At 40.2% G+C, this 22129-nt stretch overlaps 2 protein-coding genes across 3 annotated transcripts; one reads left to right on the forward strand and one right to left on the reverse strand.

The window, feature by feature from the left end:
- Positions 1-455: 455 nt before the first annotated feature.
- Positions 456-11412, forward strand: cpt2 (carnitine palmitoyltransferase 2). The gene is made up of 5 exons (XM_080195554.1): positions 456-665; positions 4094-4174; positions 5283-5389; positions 6392-7696; positions 9838-11412. The coding sequence occupies exons 1-5, from the start codon at positions 514-516 to the stop codon at positions 10167-10169; spliced, it is 1977 nt and encodes a 658-aa protein (XP_080051680.1). The 5' UTR covers positions 456-513; the 3' UTR covers positions 10170-11412.
- Positions 11413-13709: 2297 nt separating this feature from the next.
- On the reverse strand, positions 13710-21918 carry czib (CXXC motif containing zinc binding protein). Of its 2 annotated transcripts, XM_080195556.1 has the most exons (8): positions 21824-21918; positions 21647-21730; positions 18036-18092; positions 17727-17808; positions 16251-16282; positions 15994-16071; positions 14269-14334; positions 13710-14169 (listed from the first exon to the last, which is right to left on the reverse strand). In XM_080195556.1, the coding sequence occupies exons 1-8, from the start codon at positions 21827-21829 to the stop codon at positions 14092-14094; spliced, it is 483 nt and encodes a 160-aa protein (XP_080051682.1). In that variant the 5' UTR covers positions 21830-21918; the 3' UTR covers positions 13710-14091. The 2 variants fall into 2 exon arrangements, with proteins under 2 accessions (XP_080051682.1, XP_080051683.1); XM_080195557.1 differs by lacking the exons at positions 21647-21730; positions 21824-21918 and adding an exon at positions 19295-19368.
- Positions 21919-22129: the final 211 nt, after the last annotated feature.

Genomic DNA, 22129 nt, shown 5'->3' on the forward strand with positions numbered 1-22129 from the left:
TACTGTGAAAATCCCCTAGTCATCACACTCTGACGTCTGTTCGGATACACTGAGGGAGAATTTAGCATGGCCAAATGCACCTAACCAGCACATCTTTCAGACTGTGGGAGGAAACCAGAGCACCTGGTGGAAACCCACGCAGACACAGGGAGAACGTGCAGACTCCACACACTCAGTGACCCAAGCTGGCAATCAAACCCAGGTCCCTGGCGCTGTGAGGCAACAGTGCTGACCTAACTGTGCCACAACTAATGGGTCTGAGTTCTGGCCATTTTTAAAATCACTGGTACACATGAATTCCCCCTGTGGGTAATTGTAGGCTGTGGGGAGAGGGATTTGCCTGTGCTTTACAATGGATTATCGTGGTGAACATGCTTTTAAACTTGCCGCCAGCCACCAGCCCTGTGTCCTCACTTCCCCCGGCAGTGGGAGTATTATGGGATGTTGAATGGGCGGCTCTTTCCTGGACGGAGGGAGTAGCGGGGAGGATTTGGCTGGGAGCTGCGGGTGGTGATGGCTGTGATGAGGGTCGCTTCCACATTCAGTAAAGGGCTGGGCAGAGCCGGCGCGCTGCGGCTGAGCCGGAGCAGCAGCTCCAGCCCAGACACTGACTATCTGCAAAAGAGCATCGTACCCACCAACCATTTCCAAAAGAGCCTGCCGCGGTTAGTGTCCAAAACCTCTTCCAGCCTTGTGGCACTAACCTCCCGTTTTCTTGGCAGGTCACTGGATGAAAGACCATCTGGTAAACTTGTGGGTGCAGCCCGCAGAACTGCTGTTTGCTCTAACACCAAGGCAGGAGGAGCTTACAAAACAGGAACAGAAAGTGATTCACTCCTGGCTTCCTGCAGCTGGCAGCTATAGTTTGAATGGAGGCTTGCTGGCACATTCACATTGCTGGATGCCCCTTTTAATATTTAACAACAGTTAACTATTTGCAAACAAGTGTAGGATCAAGCCTGTTCTTTGTCAGCTTCCATCTAGAATGTTTCTCACCTCAGGACCATGAATTGGATTCAATTTGAATTGGTTTTTTTGGAGCAAGAAAGGATTAAGGACTGGCCTCCTGTCCACCCTGAGCTAATATCTCCTGAATATTTTCTTTTATAGTACCGCTGTGAAGTGCCCTGGGGTGTTTAATTTTGCTAAAGGCGCCACATAAATGCAAGTTGTTGTTATTTCTTCAGGCACACAGTGCTGTTAGGATGTCCCAGGATATTTACCCAGCAATGATTAAGGACAGATGATATATTTTCAAGTCAGGATGGTGAGAGAATTTCAGGTGCTGTTGCCCTTGGCCAAGATGACAGAGTTTGCAGGTTTGCCAGACTTGGGTTTCCAGTGAGTCATTTTGCTAGTTGTGTATTTCACTTGTGACATTGGCCTGAAGCTGTTTAATTTTAAATGGAAGCGTATCTATACCAACAGCTAATGTTTATGTCGTAGCTTTAGGATATTAAAATGCCCCAAGGTGCTACACAGGAGTGCTAGAAAACAAAATTAGACACTGAGCAACATAACTTCATAGCATTGTTACAGTACAGATGGAAACCATTCAGCTGTTATGGTTCTCTGCTAGAGAATTTTACTCTAGTTCATAACCACTCAGTGAATAAATCTTCCCTCATGCTGATATTATTTCTAAGATCAAAGAAATAGGTTTTGAGGAGTGTCTTAAAAAAAGAATCAGAGGTGATCTTACTGAAACATAAGATTCTGAAGGGGCTTTTAGGATGAGGTGATTGCCCATTTAATTATTGTATTCCAAAACAAGTGGTCAGGTGTCTATGATCCTGACTTAGAGTTTCTACAGAATTTCTGTCCTTGTTAGCCTTCCAATTGTCAGTGAGCAATTATTGAAAGTATCATCTGTTTGAAAAATCACAGTGGACTGCGATTTGTTCAGAATAAATAGGAAGCTTCACAGCACCTCAATCTATGGCCTGGTTCTTAAGTTGTTTTTCAGGATATTGAGTTTTTGAATAGGATATTGAATATTGAGACAATGAGGAATTTCTCCTGAGGGCTGTGCATTTTCTACGCTTGAGGACTGTGGAAGTTGAGTCATCGAATAAATTCAAAGCTGAGACAGACATGGTTTTGAACTATAGGGGAGTCAAACTTTATCAGAAAGAAGCGAGCAAGTGGAGTAAATGCCGCAGTCAGATCAACCATGATCATATTGTGTGGTGGAGTAGGCTCAAGGGACTATGGCCTGTTACTGTGCTGATTTCTTAATGTGACACTCATTATTTATCACTCAATGTGATTATGCATATAATATTATCAGAAAACGTTATTTAAAATGTATAGTAATGGTGGTTTATTTTGATACAATGTATCGAAAAGCCCTCATTAATCAATGTTGGGAATATATAAGATGCTATCAGAAAACAATGTCGCTCTTCATGAAAGCTCAGTGATGCTATAAATTGGTAGGATATTTATCTTTCCTTCTGATGTTTGGATCCATACCCAATCAGGAAAATATGACTTTGTTTTATTTGTTCATGACATCTGGGTGTCACTGGCCAGCATTTATTGCCCATCCGTAATTGCCCTTGAACTGAGGTGCTTGCTAGGCCATTTCAAAGAGTATTTTAAAAGTCAACAATATTGTTGTGAATTCACATGTAGGCCAGACTAGCTAAGGAAGGCAGATTTTCATCCCTAAAGGACATTAATGAACCTGATGGGTTTTTTTTTTATGACAGTCAACAGCGTTTTCATGGTCATCATTAGACATGTAGTCCCGGATTGATATCGAATTCAAATTTCACCATCTGCTATGCCAGGATTCGAACCTGGGTCCCCAAAGCACAATTACTGGATTATTAGTCCATTGACAACACCACTGTGCCACCTCCCCATAATCTCTAAGCACCCAGTTTAAAATGGGTTTAACATTTTAATCTGCTTCCTAGAAAATGGGCACAAATTGCATTCAAGTGGTCCCATTACTGATATTCGCTGTTTACCGCAGTAAGAAGATACAAGGAATATTTTTGGCTCAATTCCGTTAGCGGTGATGTCTCTCAATTCTTATTAAACTCAATTTACATAATTAAATCCTTGTGATATATTCCAAAATTGAGTATAAACTGCTTCCCTCCTCTATATAAAAAAAAGTCACACTTTCCGGTTCTGGTGGGCCGAGATAAAGATTTTTTTCCTCTGGATTCTGCAGTTCCTGTTCCCGTGCACAGGTTACATGGACTGAACACCTTTTAAGCTTCTGTGTGATATTTGTATGCCCCCACCCTGCTTGTCTGTGTCCCTACCCCCCCACCACTGCACATCTAACACTCTCAGCTGAGAAAGAGAGGAATCCTGTGTCTTAATACTAGTTGGGAGTCCTACATAAGAGAAAAAGACTACTATGGGGATTGGGAAAATGTTGGATTGGTAAAGTTGGGAATGAGGGTGTGGCTGAGGCAAACTGACAACTATACAAGGAATTACCCTGCATCAGCCATGCTATCCCTCGTTAGCTTACATTTGCTTTTTAAAACAGAGAGGCTTCCATTCTCCAGTATCTATTATTCTCCCCCTTTAATTTATAAGATGTCTAATAACACTGAAGACCTCCAGATACACAAGGCTTGCACAATAATTCACAATTTGGGATGTAATAATATTGTAAGGTTTTTTCATTGTTTGCTTATATAAGTAGTTAAAATAAATTAAATTTGTTTTAAAATGATCTTACTGTATATATTACAACCATCAAATTTCAGCTATGAAATGGAGCCTTTCATGTGACTGAAGACTTACTGTTATTTACAGTTATAACCCTTGGGGAATGATGCATCAGATGCAATACAAAACAGTATCATAAAGCAAAAAATGATATTCCCCTGTGTATGTTAAGACTTGGGAGAACTTTTGGCAATAGAACTCCAGTCTATCACTATTGAGATTAATGTTGTTAAAGTGCAATGTTTTATATAGCTGTTTGTATGAAACTTGTGAATGATGTAAATGACTAGATTTGCCTTCTAATTATGTCTGCCAAATCATTCATTTTTGTCACCCTGTAGGTATAGGCTGTGCTGGTAATTTATTTTCTAACCCATTTTTTGTTAATTCAAAGGTTACCAATTCCAAAACTGAAAGATACAATGCAGCGTTACCTGTCTGCACAAAAACCACTTTTAGATGATGACCAGTATAGGTAAGTAAACAATAGGACAGAATGTCAGATAGCCAATATTTTTAGTATTATTGTCTAATATGTTATAACAGCAAGAAATTATCAAACAGTTTGATCTAATATTTTGGTGTATGTTTTGCCCTTAAGACAAACTGGTGTGCCACTGTGTTCTACTGGCACAGTGGTTAGTACTGCTGCCTCACAGCACCAGGAACTCCGGTTCAATTCCAGTCTTGAGTGTCTGTGTGGAGTTTGCATGTTCTCCCCATGTCTGTGTGGGTTTCCTCCAAGTGCTCCAGTTTCCTCCCACAGTCCAAAGATGTGCAGGTTAGGTGGATTGTTAAATTGCCCCTTAGTATCCCAAGATGTTTAGGGTGTTTAGCTAGGTAAATGCATGATGTTACAGGGATAGGATGGTCCTGTGTAAGATGCAATGTCAAAGAGTTGGTGCAGACTCGACGGGCCAAATGGCCTCTTTCTGCACTGTAGGGATTCTAAAATTCTACAAAAACAATCATTGTTAATGAAAGTAATGGACGTAAGAAAAGATGAACCTATTTAAGAAAATATGAAAATGATACTCATTGCGCCATTATTCAGTCATTCGGACAAAACAATTTATTTAAAAATTTTCAAAAACTATTTCCGAAAGCCTGTTAATAGGGTAGCACCTGGAGTACATGGGGAAAATACACCACAGGATCTTTTGTATTTGCCTTGATAATATGACAGTGAAAAATCACCTACAGCTGTCCCTCAAAATGCTTTATGGAAATGGCTTCAATTGTTGGTATGATAAATCCATCAGCATTCAGGAAAGTCATGCCACTAAGTAGGCATTACTACACTCTTCTCTTGAGTTGGAAGGGTATGGACTAAAGCCACACTTCTTGAGCATATATTGTAGGCTGACACTCCGATCAATACTCTGCAAGTGGAGTTGTTATCAAGTTTATTACATTTCTTCAGCTACGCAAATCTCTGAGTCTAGATCTTGCCTCTGTCTGATTTTAGATTTGCCAAAGGCAATAGTTATAAATTCTGGGCAAATTAAATCATTCCTCTCTTGGTCAAGTTGGCAATGTATATATCTGTTCATGTTCTGTGGTCATTTTTTTTGCTGCTGCAGGAGAACTGAACAATTGGCTCAAGATTTTGAAAAGGGAATTGGTAATCAGCTGCATGAAGAGTTAGTGAACCAGGACAAAAGAAACAAACACACCAGTTACATTTCAGGTGAGATCCACAAGCCATTTATCTGACTTGCTAGACCAAGGGTAAAGATAGAACTGAAATATACCAAACTCCACTATCAGCACATAGAAAAAGTCTGACTACTTTCTTAGTTCAGGAAAGACGACTCTTGTCAGTGCCTTTACTCAAGTATCATATGTGGAAAAGTACTTACAGAATTAATTTGCAATACTATTTGTCATATTCTTTTCGCCAATGTGATGCAAATCCATTGGTTGAAATAAGTTGCCTCCAACCAAGTATAAAATATTTGATTTTGTAAAGTGATGCAACTAATTTACTTTTCATTTATCTTTCCATGTAACTCTCCTTATTTTTGTGCTAAATTACATGAATTATTACAGCTACTCTGTGGCTGGAATATTACTGGCACGCCCGTCCCGATTCCGGGGTGGGCAAGACTTGGAAAATGGCATTCTCTGTTGGCCTCAGATAAGATTGTATGAACCTCGGGTGGACGTGCTGGTAAAATTCCATCCTATATCTATCCAATTTCACAATGGATGATTCCAAGTTGTGGTACTGAGTCGTGCAAATAAATGTTTGACCTTTGCTCCTTGTTATGTTTGTTGCTCTTCTGGATAGAAGTGCTACAATTGACCTTGGCATCCCCTGCCAAGGATCATTACTTCTGAACAGTCAGTGACACCGCCCCCCTCCCAGTGAATAGTGTTTTTTAGACCGTGAACAAAGACAGGATCAAACTCAAGTGTGAAGTTTGCCAATTAAATCTCCTGCCAACACATCATCTGGCTTGTGGAGGCGAAAAGCTATGACTTACTGGGGGAATTATAAAATCCATGGAACAGTGCCACAGCATGTGTCACTATCTTCATGAAAGAAGATGGTGAAAGAAAATAATCTGGATAAGCAAATAAAAAGTTCATTATGGGACATGTTTCACCAATGCAAAGATAAACTATATATTTCAATGTTTGATATTGTCAGTGCTTTTAGAATCTTTCCTTTCCCTTATTTCTTTAGGACCATGGTTTGATATGTACCTCTCTGCACGTGAGCCAGTCGTCCTGAATTATAACCCTTTTATGTCTTTTAATCCTGATCCAAACCCCGCAAACAACAATCAGCTTATCAGAGCGACCAACATGACTGTGTCTGTGCTGCGTTTCATGAAGACCTTTCGAGCTGGCCTGTTGGAACCTGAAATTTTCCATCTCAATCCTGCGAAAAGCAACACATCTCGTTTTAAGAACATAATTCGCTTTGTTCCTGCTTCTCTTTCATGGTACGGAGCCTACATGGTTAACGCCTACCCACTTGATATGTCTCAGTACTACAGGCTCTTCAACTCCACTCGTATTCCCAAACCAGTTCGAGATGAGCTGCTTACAGATGACAGTGGCAGACACTTGCTGGTGATGAGAAACGGCCATTTCTATACATTTGACGTTATTGATAGAGATGGAAAAATCATAAAGGCTTCCGAAATCCAGGCCCACTTCAAGTATGTTTTGTCTGACCCCAGGCCCCCTCCTAATTTTTGCCTTGGATACTTGTCAAGTGAAAATCGCGATACCTGGTCCTCACTAAGACAGAGGCTGCTGGACGCTGGGAATGCAGAAGTGCTGAATAAAATAGACACAGCTATCTTTTGTATTTGCCTTGATGATATGACTATGAAAGACCACCGTGAGCTCTCCCACAACATGCTTCACGGCAATGGCTTCAATCGTTGGTTCGATAAGTCCTTCAGCTTCATTCTAACCCAAGATGGCAACGCAGCAGTGAATTTTGAGCACTCGTGGGGTGATGGTGTGGCTGTCTTACGTTTACTTAATGAAGTTTTCAAAGACACGGCCGAGAGGCCTGCAATTTCAGCCAATACGTTACCTGCATCAGTCGACTCCTCGCAGGCTGTGCACAAGCTTGATTTTAAACTTGACGACGTTCTGAAATCGGGTATTTCGACTGCCGGTGAAAAGTTTGATGCCTTGGTGAGCAGCTTATCAATCGATGCGCAGGAGTTCAGAAAAGGTGGGAAGGAATTTCTGAAAAAGCAGAACCTCAGTCCGGATGCAGTTATACAGCTCTCTTTTCAGATGGGGTTCTTAAGGCAGTATAATAAAACGGTCGCCACCTACGAGTCATGTAGCACTGCAGCATTTAAACATGGTCGTACAGAAACCATCCGCCCTGCCACTATTTATACAAAGAAGTGCTGTGAGGCATTTATGAAGCGGTCGTCGAAACACAGCATCTCAGACTTGCGGACATTGATAGACGAGTGTTCTAAGTATCATGGGCAGCTGACCAAAGAGGCTGCAATGGGTAAGTCAAGACATTCTGTGGGTCCCCCCACCCACAGGCTTTGATTGCTTTATCTTATTTTCTGTCTTGTATTTTTCCCTGCTGTGAAAATGTTGATTTATATCAACAGCTTATTGTACTTACATTAGCATTCAAATCGCAGTCCTTTCATAATTATAGGCATGGATATGCAGTCTCTATCTACGCAGCAAGACCTGGATAACATTCTGGCCTAGGCTTTTAAGTAGCAAGTAACATTTGTGCCTGGAACTTGTGTGGCAATCACTATTTCCAACAAGAGAGGATCTAACCATCTCTCCTTAACATTCAGTTACATTACCAAAGCTGAATTCCCCATTATCAACATCCTGGATGTTACCAGTGACCAGAAACTAAACTGGAGCAGCCATATACTGTGGCTGTTAGGGGCAGGTCAGAGGCTGGGAATTGTGCAACACCTATTGACTCCCTAAAGTCTGTCCACCGTTTACAAAGCAGTACTGTGATGCAATATTCTCCCCTTGTCTGGATGAATGCAGCTCCAACAACACCCAGCAAGTTTGACAATATCAGGAAAAAGCAGCCTGCTTGGTTAGCATCCCGTCCACCACCTTAAACATTTACTGCCTCTACCACCAATGCAGTGGCAGCAGTGCGTACCATCTACAAGATGCACTGCAGTAACTCACCATGGCTTTTTCAACAGAATCACTCCAACCTGCAAAGGACAAGGGCAGCAAATGTATGGGAACACCATTACCTGCACTACCTTCTAAATCATACACCATCCTGACTTGGAACTAAAGTACCATTCCTTCACTGTCACCTGGCCAAAGTCTTGGAAGTCTCTCCAACAGCACTGTTTAATATACCTGCACCACATAGACTGCAGTGGCTCAAGAAGGCAACCACCATCTGAAGGGCAATTAGGAATGGACAAAAAATGTTGAGCTAGTCAACAAAGCCCGTATGTAAGGATAAGAAAAAGACCAAATTCTCTCCATCAAATTTTATTGCTGCAAGGGAGGACGTTTGGCTTATCCTGTGTGTGCTGATTCTTTGACATTGCCAATCAACTAGTTCCTTTTCCGTTTAATTTTTTGTTCTATTTTACAATAGGTTTCACGATGTAGTGATTAAAAACAGAAAAGTTGGGTGATTTTTACCTTCTCTAGCTCAGCAGTTGTTTTCTGACTTATGCAGTAACTTTGATAACTAAGGAAATCATGGGTGGTACTGATTAAAATATGTCACCCGCACCTCCGTAATCTGGGAGAACAAAAACAGAGCACATTTAGCTGTGTACCTGTCAGGAAAAGAATCACCCAATCAGTAGACTCAGGCTTCTGTAAACAAATGATGCTCCTAAACTAGCAGATCATATCATTGCTTCCCTTTATTTCCCTAAATCTCTCTAACTTTCATTAAGGCTGACTTCGCCACTTTCGCAATTAACCTATTTGCAAGAAACAAGATGCGGGGGCTATTAACGCAATGGAAAACACAGAAATCCAAGCCCTGTTGTTTGGTTGCTAGTGGGATGGGAACTGTGTGTGCAAGGCTCAATAAAGTTCTTGCAAGGTATACAAGTTGATGTTTATTAGTTCACAAATAGTCTTAGATTAACACTGCATTAAAGTTACTGTGAAATTTCCCTAGTCACCACAATCCGGTGCCTGTTTGGGTCAATGCACTTAACCAACATGCCTTTCAAACTGTGGGAGGAAACTGGAGCACCCAGAGGAAACCCACGCAGATATGGGGAGAACATGCAAACTCCACACAATGACCCAAGTTGGGAATCAAACCCAGGTCCTTGGTGCTGTGAGGCAGCAGTGCTAACCACTGTGCCACTGTGTCACGTGTACAACACATACCAATGTACCCACCAGCAACTTGTTTCATGGGTTTACCATTCTCTGGGTCAAAATGAATAACGTGTGACCCTTGCTCAACGTGTTAAACTGAGGAGTGTTCTTGTGGCCCACAATGTGTTTTCCAAAGCCTCAACAATCACCTACCCAGCGAGACTCCAAATGTGGATTCCGTGTTTTTGAGTCTGGTACGAGGACAAAATGGATTGTTTAATTTTATACTGGATAGATTATTTTCAAATGTACCTACTGGAAACATCAGTCATTTTTTGTTCCTTTTCTCAACAGCTCAGGGATTTGACCGCCATTTGTTTGCTTTGCGTTACCTAGCAGAATCTAAAGGAATGGCTTTACCAGAACTATTTCAAGACCCATCATATATTCAAATCAACCATAACATTATTTCTACCAGCACTCTCACCAGTCCTGCCATCGAGTTAGGGGGCTTTGCACCTGTCGTTCCTGATGGCTTTGGTGTGGGTTACGGTATCCATAATGACCGGATAGGCTACATCATCTCTAGTTATTCTGCTCCAGACCTTAAGGAATTCCTCAAATGTGTGTACAAAAGCCTGGATGATATTTTTGCTGTGTTAGAAGGTCGACCTATCAGCATCTAAGTCACAGTAGCTTAAGAAATGGAATTGGATCAGTAGCAATGTGATGAAAGCATTCTGAAATTATTGAACCCATGCATCGATAAAGACTAGCATAATGCTGTCATTAAGTTGATCATTATATTAAGAGTAAAAATGATACTCGAATAAATATGCAGTGATCGAATGGTAGGGTACAGATTGGACACTAGTAATAATCATTCTGTTGTGGGTCAAATTGGAAAGATTGATCAAATGAATGTCTCCTAGGATTGCTGGCTATAAGGTTCTCTCTGGAATGAGTACGGGCCCAAACTAAACAAGCGCTTAATGACCTTAACTTGCTGTTCTCAATCAGGAGATCTTGTGCTGTCTTGGAGTTAGAGGAAGCAGTTCGGAATGTTTGAAATGGTGAATGTTTTAATCCTGAGCAATAAAATCTTTCGCCTTGCTGAGCACAAATTTAGTTATTTTAATTGTATGATGCGATTCTTGTCCAGTTGATCACCTCAAGTTGCTCCTGCGACAGATTTGTAGCCATCATTGTTTTATTGCTATAAAGATGAAAAATACTATTCAGCCACAAGCTGTGACATTTCATGCATTCTTGATTACATTTTAATCAAATCCTAGTTTTACCTTTTTAGTGGAAGGAGGATACCAGCATACATTAGAGCTAGTTTGTTTTCAATATAAATTTTAACTTTAAATAGATATGATTATAAATCTACGTTTTGTTTTATATACAGCATTTACTCACTGATTCCTTTCCTATCACCACAGTGCTGTAATCTTACAATAGCTGTGTCAGGGAGTTTTGAACAAGCTTTGTGAAACATTGCTTAATTATATGATTTAACCTTTAAATTCACTGTCCATTCTATAGCGTTAATATTGGAAATATTTGGATGTAACACTTCCTTTGAAGGATCTTTTTATTTTTAATTTTGATGGAGTAGGTTTGACCAAATTATCACTTAGTGGGGTAATAAAACAGTTACTAAGCATTCAGAGTGAAATGATGTTTAATTATGCAACCTCAATGCAATTTTTGAGTACTTTGCACTGAATCAGATGTAGAAACATGATCCAATTCTGTTAAGTCATATACCAAAAGATTGTTATGTTTCAAACTAAGATAAATGATTCTTTAGAAGAAATTGGACTAACTTTGGCATTTATAGTGCACAAATGTAAAGGATCTAATTTAATATGTTAATCAGTTTTGAAATGAAACCAAAAAATAAAGTGATTCACTTAACATTTATGTTCAGAGTTGCTCGTCTCTCTCAATCTAAAGTTATCTCCTGTGCTTGGTTATGATTTGACTCCCATGAAAATAATTTGAAAGACATTTACTAGGAATTTTCTCAGGCCTGGTGAGTATCTGGGACTGTAATCTTGAAGGTTTAATGGAAATCCTATTTGTTCAAGTAAACCTAAATCAGCACAGATTTGTTAAACAAATCATGATTGACTAATTTGACATGGTGAGGTAATAGAGGGGATTGATGTGGTGTACACAGATCTCCAAAAGATATTTTTATATGGTGACTTGTAATAAGCTTATCAACCCATGAAAGATAAAGCCCATGGAATAAAAGAAACGCATGAAGGGTACAAATTGGCTGAGTGACAGGAAAGAGTTGTGATGAATTGTTGTTTGTTTTAGTGATGTTCCTCAGAGTTTGGTGGTTAGGACAATCTATGATCTATGTTAATAACCAAGACTTGGATTTGCACAATTTCAAAATTTATGGATGACAAAACTTGAATGTATGTGAGGAAGTTAGTGATGCACTTCATGAGGACAAAAACAAATTGGTGAAATGGATGAACATCTGATTGATTAAATTTAATGTGGAGAAGAGATAAGTGATTCATATTGGTAGGAATGACAAGGAAAAGCAATACAAAGTAGAGGATACCATTCTAAAGAGGACACAGGAGACAGTGGATGTGTGTGCACAAATCAAGTTAGTAAAGTATATGGGATCCTGGGCTTTAATAAACAGGGGCATAAAATATATAAGCAAAGAAATTATAATTAAACTTAACGAAAAAAAACAGGTTTGGCCTCAGCTGGGGTTTAGTGTCTGGGTCTGGACACCCCGCTTTCAGAAAAATGTGAAGGCATTAGAGACAGTATACAGAAGACTTACTAGAATGGTTCCAGGAATGAGGTTACTTGTATTATTGAAGATAGATCTTCTCTAAGAGAATTAAGAGGATATTTGAAGAGGTTTTCAAATTTATAAGGGATCTGGTTAGAGTAGATAGGGAGAAACTGTTTTTATTGACAGAAAGACCCCCGTTTATCGTGACTGTCAAAAGAAGCAATGGTGACATGAGGAAAATCATCTTTTACGTAGCGAGTGGAATGCACTGCCTTTGTGTGTTACAGGCAATTGCAATCTAGACCTTCAAAAGAGAATTAGATAATAATTTGAAGCAAGAAAAGTTAAAGAGCTACAGAGAAAAAACAGAGTAATAGATCTGGGTAAGTTGCTGTTGCAGACAGCTGACACATATGATGGATAGAATGGCCTCCTGTGCTTTATCCATTGTATGAAATATAGATTTTAATCAATGTTGCTTCATACTTTCAATAACTCTCTGAAGCTGTACTTAAGTGACATTGTGAACCAATGGTTTCCACTGCTATATATAACAAAATCTTGATATGTACTTGACTATAGTCAAATTATATTTGTCTAAACCAGAAAATTTTGATGTTTCTTCCTTCCACCATTTTTTACATTGAAGGCTAATTATCTGCCTTTAAAACCTAATTTTATAAAACAGCATTTGATGATTGCCAGATCAAGATATAAAGTGATCTGTTGAACACGAGGAATACAGCCATATTAGCTCGAGCACTTAGCCCAAACCCAGGCAACCTTCAAGGTGAAGGTTGATCTATATAATGAACACAGATTGCTCTGATTTTTGACCGCCTATCCTGGCTGCATTTGGCCTCTGATCTTTGGGTAAGTATTCTCCAAGACAGCCTTCACGACACATGACAGCGCAGAGTCGCTGAGTAGAGACTGATAGCCAAGTTCCACACACATGAGGATGGCCTCAACTGGGATCTTGGGTTCATGTCATACTATCTGTAATCTGGGCTTGCAAAATCTCACTAACTGGCCTGTCCGGAAACAATACACATTCTTTAACCTGTGCTTAATGCTCTCTCCACTCACACTGTCTGTATCTTTAAGACTTGATTACCTGTAAAGACTTGCATTCCAATCATTATTTTGTAAATTGAGTTTGTCTTTATATGCCCTGTTTGTGAGTAGAACTCCCACTCACCTGACGAAGGAGCAACAAGCGCTCTGAAAGCTAGTGGCTTTTGCGGCCAAATAAACCTGTTGGACTTTAACCTGGTGTTATGAGACTTCTTACTGTGTCTACTCCAGTCCAACGCTGACATCTCCATGTCATACCTTTGGTTAAAGTCATACACTGTTGGGTATGGTCCTCTCCTTGAGGGCTAAACTGCACATATGTCTCTACTAAATAAACAGGTGCAGATAAAGTACATTGACTACCTTATTGAACAGTTCATCATTACCATGAAGGTTTTATTGGTATTTAACTTTTAAACTCCAAGAAGAATGACTCGTAACTTAGTATCCAGATTTGGTGTCAGTAACCTCAGAGTGCTGAAGATGCATGTTCTAATACAGGAATCAAAAGAGGTCTTCCACAGGTGAACAAGAATAATGACAGACTCTCATGCAGCATTTTAATGCTAATTTAGCCGGCCAGTGTTCATTTTCATTGGGCATAATTAAACTTCTTTAACTTCCAACGTGCAGAAAGAATTCACTGGCAAATAAATGCCAGATCAAATAACGGTGTGCGTTCACTTTTCTTCCCAGGGTTATTTAAGTGGAAAACAGCATCTTCAACTGGCAAATGTCTATCAGAGTCAAGTTCAAACTTTAACAAACTGATGAGTAACTTCATAGATTCCCACCGATTCCTGGATTTTCTCATCATAGTCATTCCAATCCTAAACAAAATGAAACAATATGTTACTCAAATATTTGTTTAGTGGGTCTTATTTACACCTTTTCTAACTCCTGTGGAATAGAATGCATGGGGAACTCACCTTTTCCATCAGATTAATCTCACCAAATTGTGTTCCGGATTCGGCCCCTTCTGCAGCAAATCCAGCCTAAAAGCAGAGAACAAATTTCAGTCAACAGCACAACAGCGTTTTGATATAATGATTAACTTTCAATTAGGTTTTTTGACAGGAGCAAAGGATACACACTGATGCTGCAGCTTTCACTCTTGTGACTCCAGCTACTTGTTACACTTTCCCACAGATTATTTTGAGGGGATTTTCTTACTGGAACTTACTCTCTCCTTAATCAGACTGAAGAATTATTAATAATGAGCAGTCAATTTGAACCAGAAATTGTAAGTTTGAATATTCAATATCAAATCAGATGAAATAGAGAAGGAAGAATGATTGGATTAAAAAGAGTTAAATGACTGAAAAGAAAACACAAAACAAACAGCACATCTTTAAAATTTCTAGCAATTAAATTCTTCAGGATTATATATTACAAAGGACATATGAGACAGAAACAGGCCTCTTGACCCAGTCAGTGTTAATACTCCAGTCAAGCCTCCTTCCGTCTTTTTTCATCTAATATCAGTGTAACAATCTATTTACCTCTTATTCAGAACTTTCTTCTTTTTGTATCCCTTCTATCAACCATCAGCCTTATTTTTTCAAGACGCAAGAGATCTAGTCTGTCATCTTATATTTACACCCACATTTCAGGTATCATCCTTGTTAATGTTCTCTGCACCCTCTCTGGTATCTCAGAATCCTATATGTAATATGGTGACCAGACTACACAGTTAGAATCATAGAATCCCTACACTGCAGAAGGAGGCCATTCAACGCATTGAGCCTGCACCGACAACAAACCCACAATGGCCCTTTCCCCTAAATACTGCTAATCTCCCTGACACTAAGGAGCAATTTAGCATAGGCAATCCACCTAACCAGTTCGCCATTCAGACTGTGGGAGGAACTCGGAGCACCCGGAGGAAACCCATGAAGACACAGAGAGAACGTGCAACCTTCACACATACAGTCACCCGAGGCCAGAAGTGAACCCAATCCCTGACGCTGTGAGGCAATAGTGCCACTGTGCCGTCCAAAAAGTTCTCCAAATGCAGTTTAAACAAGGTTCATAGAATCACTACAGTGTAGAAGGGGGCCATTCGGCCCATTGAACCTGCACTGACAACAATCCCACCCAAGCCCCATCCCTGTAACCTCATGTATTTACGTTGCTAATCCCCTGACATTAAGCATCAATTTAGCATGACCAATCAACCTAATCCACAAATCTTTGGTGTATGGGAGGGAACCGGACCCCTGGAGGAAGACCACGCAGACATGGGAGAATGTATTTTTTGCAGCCCAGCTCAAAACTGGCAATCCACCTACAAATTTCAAAACTGTATTTTTGACTCCAAAGTCCAAATCATTAATGTAATTTGTAAAGCAATGGTCCGAACACTGATTCTTATGGAAAAGCACTAGCCACCATTTGGCACTGAATAGTTACCATAGACACCCACTCTTAACTTTCTATCTTGAAGCCAGCTCACAATTCATTCTGCCACTTCACCCTGCATTCTTTGACCTTATTCTATTATGAGGTATCTTACTGAAGATTGTTTTTTTTTTAGAAAATCCAGATAAATCTCCGCAGAGGATAAATTTATTCTCTTGGAGGGTGATGAGTCTGCAGAACACTCTTCCCCAAAGTGGTAGAGACACCAAGATTCCTAAAGTACTCTTACTTACCTGTGGTTGAAAGTCCACTGGTTCTAATCCTCGACACTCGAAGTGTACTATAGTTTTAAACTTTTCACTGTCTTCAGCCTTAGTAAAACAAAATCAAAGCATGATAATCCATTGCACTTGCGAAATCATCAACTTGCATATAAAATTGTTTCAGGAAGAACAGCAGATAACTGAGCAGATCAATTACCCACACAAGAAAGCAAATTTACAATACCACTGAGCAGTTAACACTTTGTATTCCTCAAGCGCCAACTTACATTGTACGGTTTGATGGTGTCCTTCAGAATATCTAAAAAACAATGAGAAAGTACACATCAAGGATTTAAATTTTAATAATATTTGACACTCAGTGGTTAGCGTAGGGCATCATTGGTCACCACTCAGGTCAGAGTCATAGTCATACAGTCATAGAGGTTTACAGCACGGAAGGAGGCCTTTCAGCCCAACTTGTCCACGCCACCCTTTTTCAAACCTCTAATAACATTTAAATCCAAAAATAGAATTGTAATTACTGCAGGTGAAATAATACACAAATTAACAAATGCTTAAATAGTAGATTCCATGTTGTACATTGGTTAAATATCACTGCACCGGACTGCCAGATAATTCTACAGTTTCAATTATTTAATTAAATAATGGCCAACAAGCATAATTAGCAGAGCTTTTGCTTTGTGTTCCAGATAATTAATGCTCTCCCTCAACAAAAAGGATGATTATGTGAAGCTGCGGCAACAGATTTTAAAGGAACAATTACCAGATTGTATATCTGGCAATCAGACTGCAGCAACTGCGACTGCCAGATGAGCACAAGTAACAAGTTAATATGGCAATGAGGCCTGAACAAAATTCTGCTATTAGAACTCACAAGTGAATATAATTTACACACTACTTTAAAAAATACTGATCTGCTCATAGTTTAGTGTAAGAAGTAACACGCTGATCAAAGAAGAAGCAAAGTGTCAATGACAATAATTCCAAACACACAATCAGTTATTTCAAAAGCCCCAATTAGAAGTACCATAAAAACATACCATATAATCGTAGATCTATTATTGCTTTTTTGACCCACTGAGCCCCATCAGAGTGGCACAGTGGTTAGCACTGCCAGGGACCCGAGTTCAATTCCTAACTTGAGTCACTATCGGTGTGGAATTTGCACATTTTCCCTGCATCTGTGTGAGTTTCCTCTAGGTGCTCCGGTTTCCTCCCATTGTCCAAACGTGTGTGGGTTAGGTGGATTGGCCATGCTCAATTGCCCCTTAGTGTCAGTGGGATTATAGCTAGAGTAAATGCACGGGATTATGGGGATAGGGCCTCAGTGGGGGTGTGGTCAGTGAATAGTCAATGGGCCGAATGGCCTCCTTCTGCACTGTAGGATTCTATGATCTCCAATTTTATTTCATTTTGGGAGTAAATTTGCTGACTTCAGGGTGCCAGTGAGCTGTTACATAGGAAAGTCCACAAACTGCTGTATTTCTCACCCTGGAAAAACAACAACTATTTACATTCATACAACCACTTTAATAGAGTAAAACACGCCAGGACACTTCACACGAGGATAATTGGACAAGATTTGACATTAAGCCACATAAGGAGATATGGTAGGTTTTAAGGGGCACCTTAAAGAGGAGAGAGGCAGGGAATTACATGGAGGAAATTCCAGAGCTTAAAGCCTAGACAGTTGAAATGCAAATATCAATGATAGGTCCTCTTGCACTGTATGAATTACCTACCAATGGAGTTTTCTCTTGAGCACAGCTTGCACTTCTGTATCATACTAGCACTTCCTCTCCCACCTTTGAGTGGGGTACTGTCCTGTACAAAATAACAACAGCTTACATTAATGCAGCACCTTCTAACATATTAAAAGGAGCAGGCTGAAAATTTAGAATTGGGGGTGGGGGGAGGGAGAGGAAGCACATCAGAGTGTAAACTTTTTCAAACAGCAAACTAACTAAATATGGTACTATGATCAAATACATAGAACATGTAATCACTTAATTTTATTGATTTATGGAGAAATCATTTAAAATACAACTCACCATTAAAGTGACATATTGCCATTTATCAGAAATCTCTCCGCAATTCTGACATTTCAACTAATGCAAAAGCATAAAGAAATCAGTTATACACTTATGATTGACATAATAGAAGTCACTGATCTATGATACAACTAGAACAGTACTGACATCTGGTTCAATAATCTCCTGCTGCCTATCTACACTTCAACTAAAAACTCCATTTTATTTCCATTGTGCAATCCCATAGGCAATCAGCAAATGACATTCTGAAATTCCATTGCAAATAGAAACACAGTCATCATAGTTAACTAAATAGAACAAAAACATTAAATCTAAAGTTATATTTATCAGATAAATGGATTGCATGCATAATGAAAACTTGTTTTTATGTGAACTTGCTAGTAACTAGGAATCCTGTGGCGCCTCAACCTCATTTCCTCCTTCTTGCTTGTAGATCATGACTCTGACTGTACAATTTGGGAAGCATCAGTTGCCCTCTAATACTTTGCCCAGATGATCATAACTCACATGATCAATCATGAAGGGTATCAAGGCTGAGACCAATTTTGTCTTTGTGATTTACACATACTCATACTTTCCAATGGGCATGAATGGGCAGGGATGAGAAACAAAAATCCTGGTACATCCCAGCCTAGTCAATGAAGTCTAATTATAGAAGCCCACCACTATTCTGTACAACATCATCTAACAGGGTACATACCAGGAATTGGGGTTAGGATCTATAGTAGCTCCATGGAAGCACTCATTTGAGTTATTAAAGGAAGCCCCATATAAAAGCTTTTATTGTAGGATTTTCCTTCATTTCTAAGCCTTAGTGTGAGGATGGGGGTAAGAAATGTTGAGGCAATAGCATTTTCTGTCCAATGAAATTAGTAGACAAAAAAAATCAGAGAAGTGATACATCTTTCCTAACGTTCATCTATTAGCTCTGCCGAAATGATTTTTACTCAAGTCCAAGTAGAAACAAAAAACCTGCCCGCTTGAGTCTTACAGATAGTGCACCAATGCATAACTCTATGAAATAACCAGATTTGCACTTCCCCATAATTGCAATAACCCAGGGAATCCTTTATAGTGTTGCTATGAGCCTAACCATACAGTCCTATTTTTACAGGGATGTGCAGACATAAATTAAATGTCAGCAACACGCAATTGTCTTTTTTTGAAAAAATGATGATGTTTCTATTTGTGTTTCTGCCTCAAGAATGAATACTGTTGTTAGAAGATTCCATTTAACACTCATCATTAACAAATCAAACCTCAAACTATGCTGTCCATTGTCCACTTTGAACTCCTTTGCCATCCAGCTTGAGTTTAATAGAATCAAGGCTCTCAAAGTCAGCATTTTAAGAAAGAAGTTTTGCAGTAAGTGATAACCTTTGCAGGACTGGAATACAGTGGTATGTTGGAGTAGGTGCACTGTTGAATAGAGCAGTTTAGATAGTTTTAGTTTAGTGTTGAATAGAGCAGTGCTTCAAAAGGTTAGTCATGGCAAGAATCAATTGCAGTCCACAAGATTGCCTGGCTCCACTACAGTTCGCCTACCGCCGCAACTAGTCCACAGCAGATGCCTTCGCCCTGGCCCTGTACTCAATGCTGGAACACTTAGGTAACAAAGACACCTAGATCAGACTCATATTTATTGACTACAGCTCAGCCTTCAACATCACTATTCCTACAAATCTCATCTCCAAACTCTGTAGCCTGGGGCTCAATTTCTTCCTCTGCAACTGGATCTTCAACTTCCTAAGCCACAGACTGCAATCCTCCATGATCATCCTCAACACAGGTACCTCACAAGGCTGTCTCCTCTGCCCCTGCTTTAGTCCTCGTGCACCAATGACTGTGTGGCCAAATTTCCGTCCAAATCAATTTTCAAGTTTGCTGATGATCGTAGTGGGTTGGATCTCAGACAATGATGAGACAAGAGTACAGGAATGAGACAGAGAATCTGGTGAACTGGTGCAATGACAATAATCTCTCCCTCAATGTCAACAAAACGAAGGAGATTGTCATTGACTTCAGGAAGCGTAGTGGAGAACATGTCCTTATCTACATCAATGGGAACGAAGTACAAAAAATTGAGAGTTTCAGATCACCAGCAACTTATCCTGGTACCCCATGCTGATACTATAGTTAAGAAAGCCCACCAACTCTTGAGTTTCGCAGAAGACGAAGGAAATTTGGCAGGTCAGCTGCGACTCTCACCAACTTTTACGACTGTCACCAACTTTCACAGATGTACCATAGAAAGCATTCTTTCTGGTTGTATCATAGCTTGGTATGGCTGCAAGAAACTACAAAGGGTCATGAATGAAGCCCAGTCCATCATTCAAACCAGTCTCCCATCCATTGACTGTCTACACTTCCCACTGCCTTGGAAAAGCAGCCAGCATAATTAACGACCCCATGTAACCCGGACATTCTCTCTCCCACCTTCTTCTATTCGGAAAAAGATACAAAAGTCTGAGGTCATGTACCAACTGATTCGAGAACAGCTTCTTTCCTACTGCCTCAGACTTTTGAATGGACCTACCTTGCAGCCTAGTTATGACTATAACACTATGTTCCGCACTCTCTCCTTTCCTTATCTATGAACAGTTTGCTTTGTATAGCATGCAAGAAACAATACTTTTCTCTGTATATTAATACATATGACAATAATAAATCAAATCAAATTTATTACAATGGGTGCAGTATGTTGGGTTGAGTGGAGATTTGAATAGATCAGTACGATGGACTAGCTGCATGTTTTGAGCAGGTCAGTTTGATGGATGAAGTGCAGGATTTGAGTAAGTACATAGGGCTGAATGCAGGAATTGACTGGATCAGTATAGGGCATTGTATAGGTGCAGGGTTAAAGTAGATCACTGTGATGGGCTGTGGGGGTTTGAGTAGTTTGATGGGTTCTGAGAGCAGTGTGACAGTTGGGTTTGAGCAGATCAGTGATAATGGGGATTGAGTGGATGTGTGATCATGGGTTTTGAGCAGAGCAGTGTGATAATGCGGTCCGAGTGATCAGTGTGATGAAGGGCTGTGGGAGTTTGAGTAGATCAGTGTGATAATGGGGTTCAAGCAGACTGTGTATTAATGGGGTTTGAGCAGAGCTGTACGATAATGGGCTTTGAGCAGAGCTGTGTGATCATGGGGCTCATGCAGAGCTGTGTTAATGGGGTCTGAGATCAGTGTTAATAACGTTTGAGCAGAGCTGTGTGATACAGGGGTTCAAGCAGAGCTGTGTGATAATGGGGTTTGAGCAGAGCTGTGTGATAATGGGGCTCATGCAGAGCTGTGTTAATGGGGTCTGAGATCAGTGTTAATAAGGTTTGAGCAGAGCTGTGTGATACTGGGGTTCAAGCAGAGCTGTGTGATAATGGGGTTTGAGCAGAACTGTGTGATAATGGGGTTCAAGCAGAGCTGTATCAATAGGGTCTGAGATCAATGTTAATGGAGTTTGAGATCAGTGTTAATAGGATTTGAGCAGAGCTGTATGGTAATGGGGTTTGAGCAGAGCTGTTTTATGGCGTGTGAGATCAGTGTTAGGCTGGCTCAGTGCTCAGGGACCAGCCTCCCTACTCCTCTAACACAGACACATCCATGAGCAGCTCCACCTTCAGGAACCAGCGGAAATCCTCTCCGTCCGGCCGCACTTTGCTGATATTCTCCAAAGTCGCTTTAAACTGGAGCCCAAATTTCTGCAAACAGGAGAGTGCAGCGTGAAAATCAGAACCCTTGCGGACAAGGAATCAAATGTCGATAAAAATATAAACTTCTAAACTATCACTCACCACCATCTTAGACTCAACACAAAGCAATTTACGGCCTGTCGTTAGGATGTAATCACGACAGCCGCCGGCTGGTGCTGACGCGCCCTCTACAGGTGGCAGCAATATTACAGGGAGAGGAGCGTAAACTGCTTAAAGCAATGCCTACATGGTGGGCAGAAGTATTCTCAGTGCAATGAATTGAATGCATTTGGATTAAAGAATCGCCAACCATTTAGAAAAGAAAGTTGAATGGCATTGAATAAATGATATCCATTGTTACTGTAGTGATTTTGAGGGGCTAATAATCGACAGAGTTTGGAATACAAT

The sequence above is a fragment of the Carcharhinus amblyrhynchos genome, chromosome 9 (genome assembly GCF_965287045.1).
Source record: "Carcharhinus amblyrhynchos chromosome 9, sCarAmb.v2.hapA, whole genome shotgun sequence".
In the NCBI taxonomy this organism is placed as follows: Eukaryota; Metazoa; Chordata; class Chondrichthyes; order Carcharhiniformes; family Carcharhinidae; genus Carcharhinus; species Carcharhinus amblyrhynchos.

What these genes read in the sequence shown, in the direction of transcription:
- czib (XM_080195556.1), bottom strand. An exon ending in ATTTCCGCTGGTTCCTGAAG is followed by an intron (nt 18,093 to 21,646) that starts GTGGAGCTGCTC and finishes CTTTTGCATTAG; the next exon opens with TTGAAATGTCAGAATTGCGG. An exon ending in ACACCATCAAACCGTACAAT is followed by an intron (nt 16,072 to 16,250) that starts GTAAGTTGGCGC and finishes TGTTTTACTAAG; the next exon opens with GCTGAAGACAGTGAAAAGTT.
- cpt2 (XM_080195554.1), top strand. Translation starts at nt 514, where the DNA reads ATGGCTGTGATGAGGGTCGCTTCCACATTCAGTAAAGGGCTGGGCAGA. An exon ending in TTAGATGATGACCAGTATAG is followed by an intron (nt 4,175 to 5,282) that starts GTAAGTAAACAA and finishes TTGCTGCTGCAG; the next exon opens with GAGAACTGAACAATTGGCTC. An exon ending in ACACACCAGTTACATTTCAG is followed by an intron (nt 5,390 to 6,391) that starts GTGAGATCCACA and finishes TTATTTCTTTAG; the next exon opens with GACCATGGTTTGATATGTAC.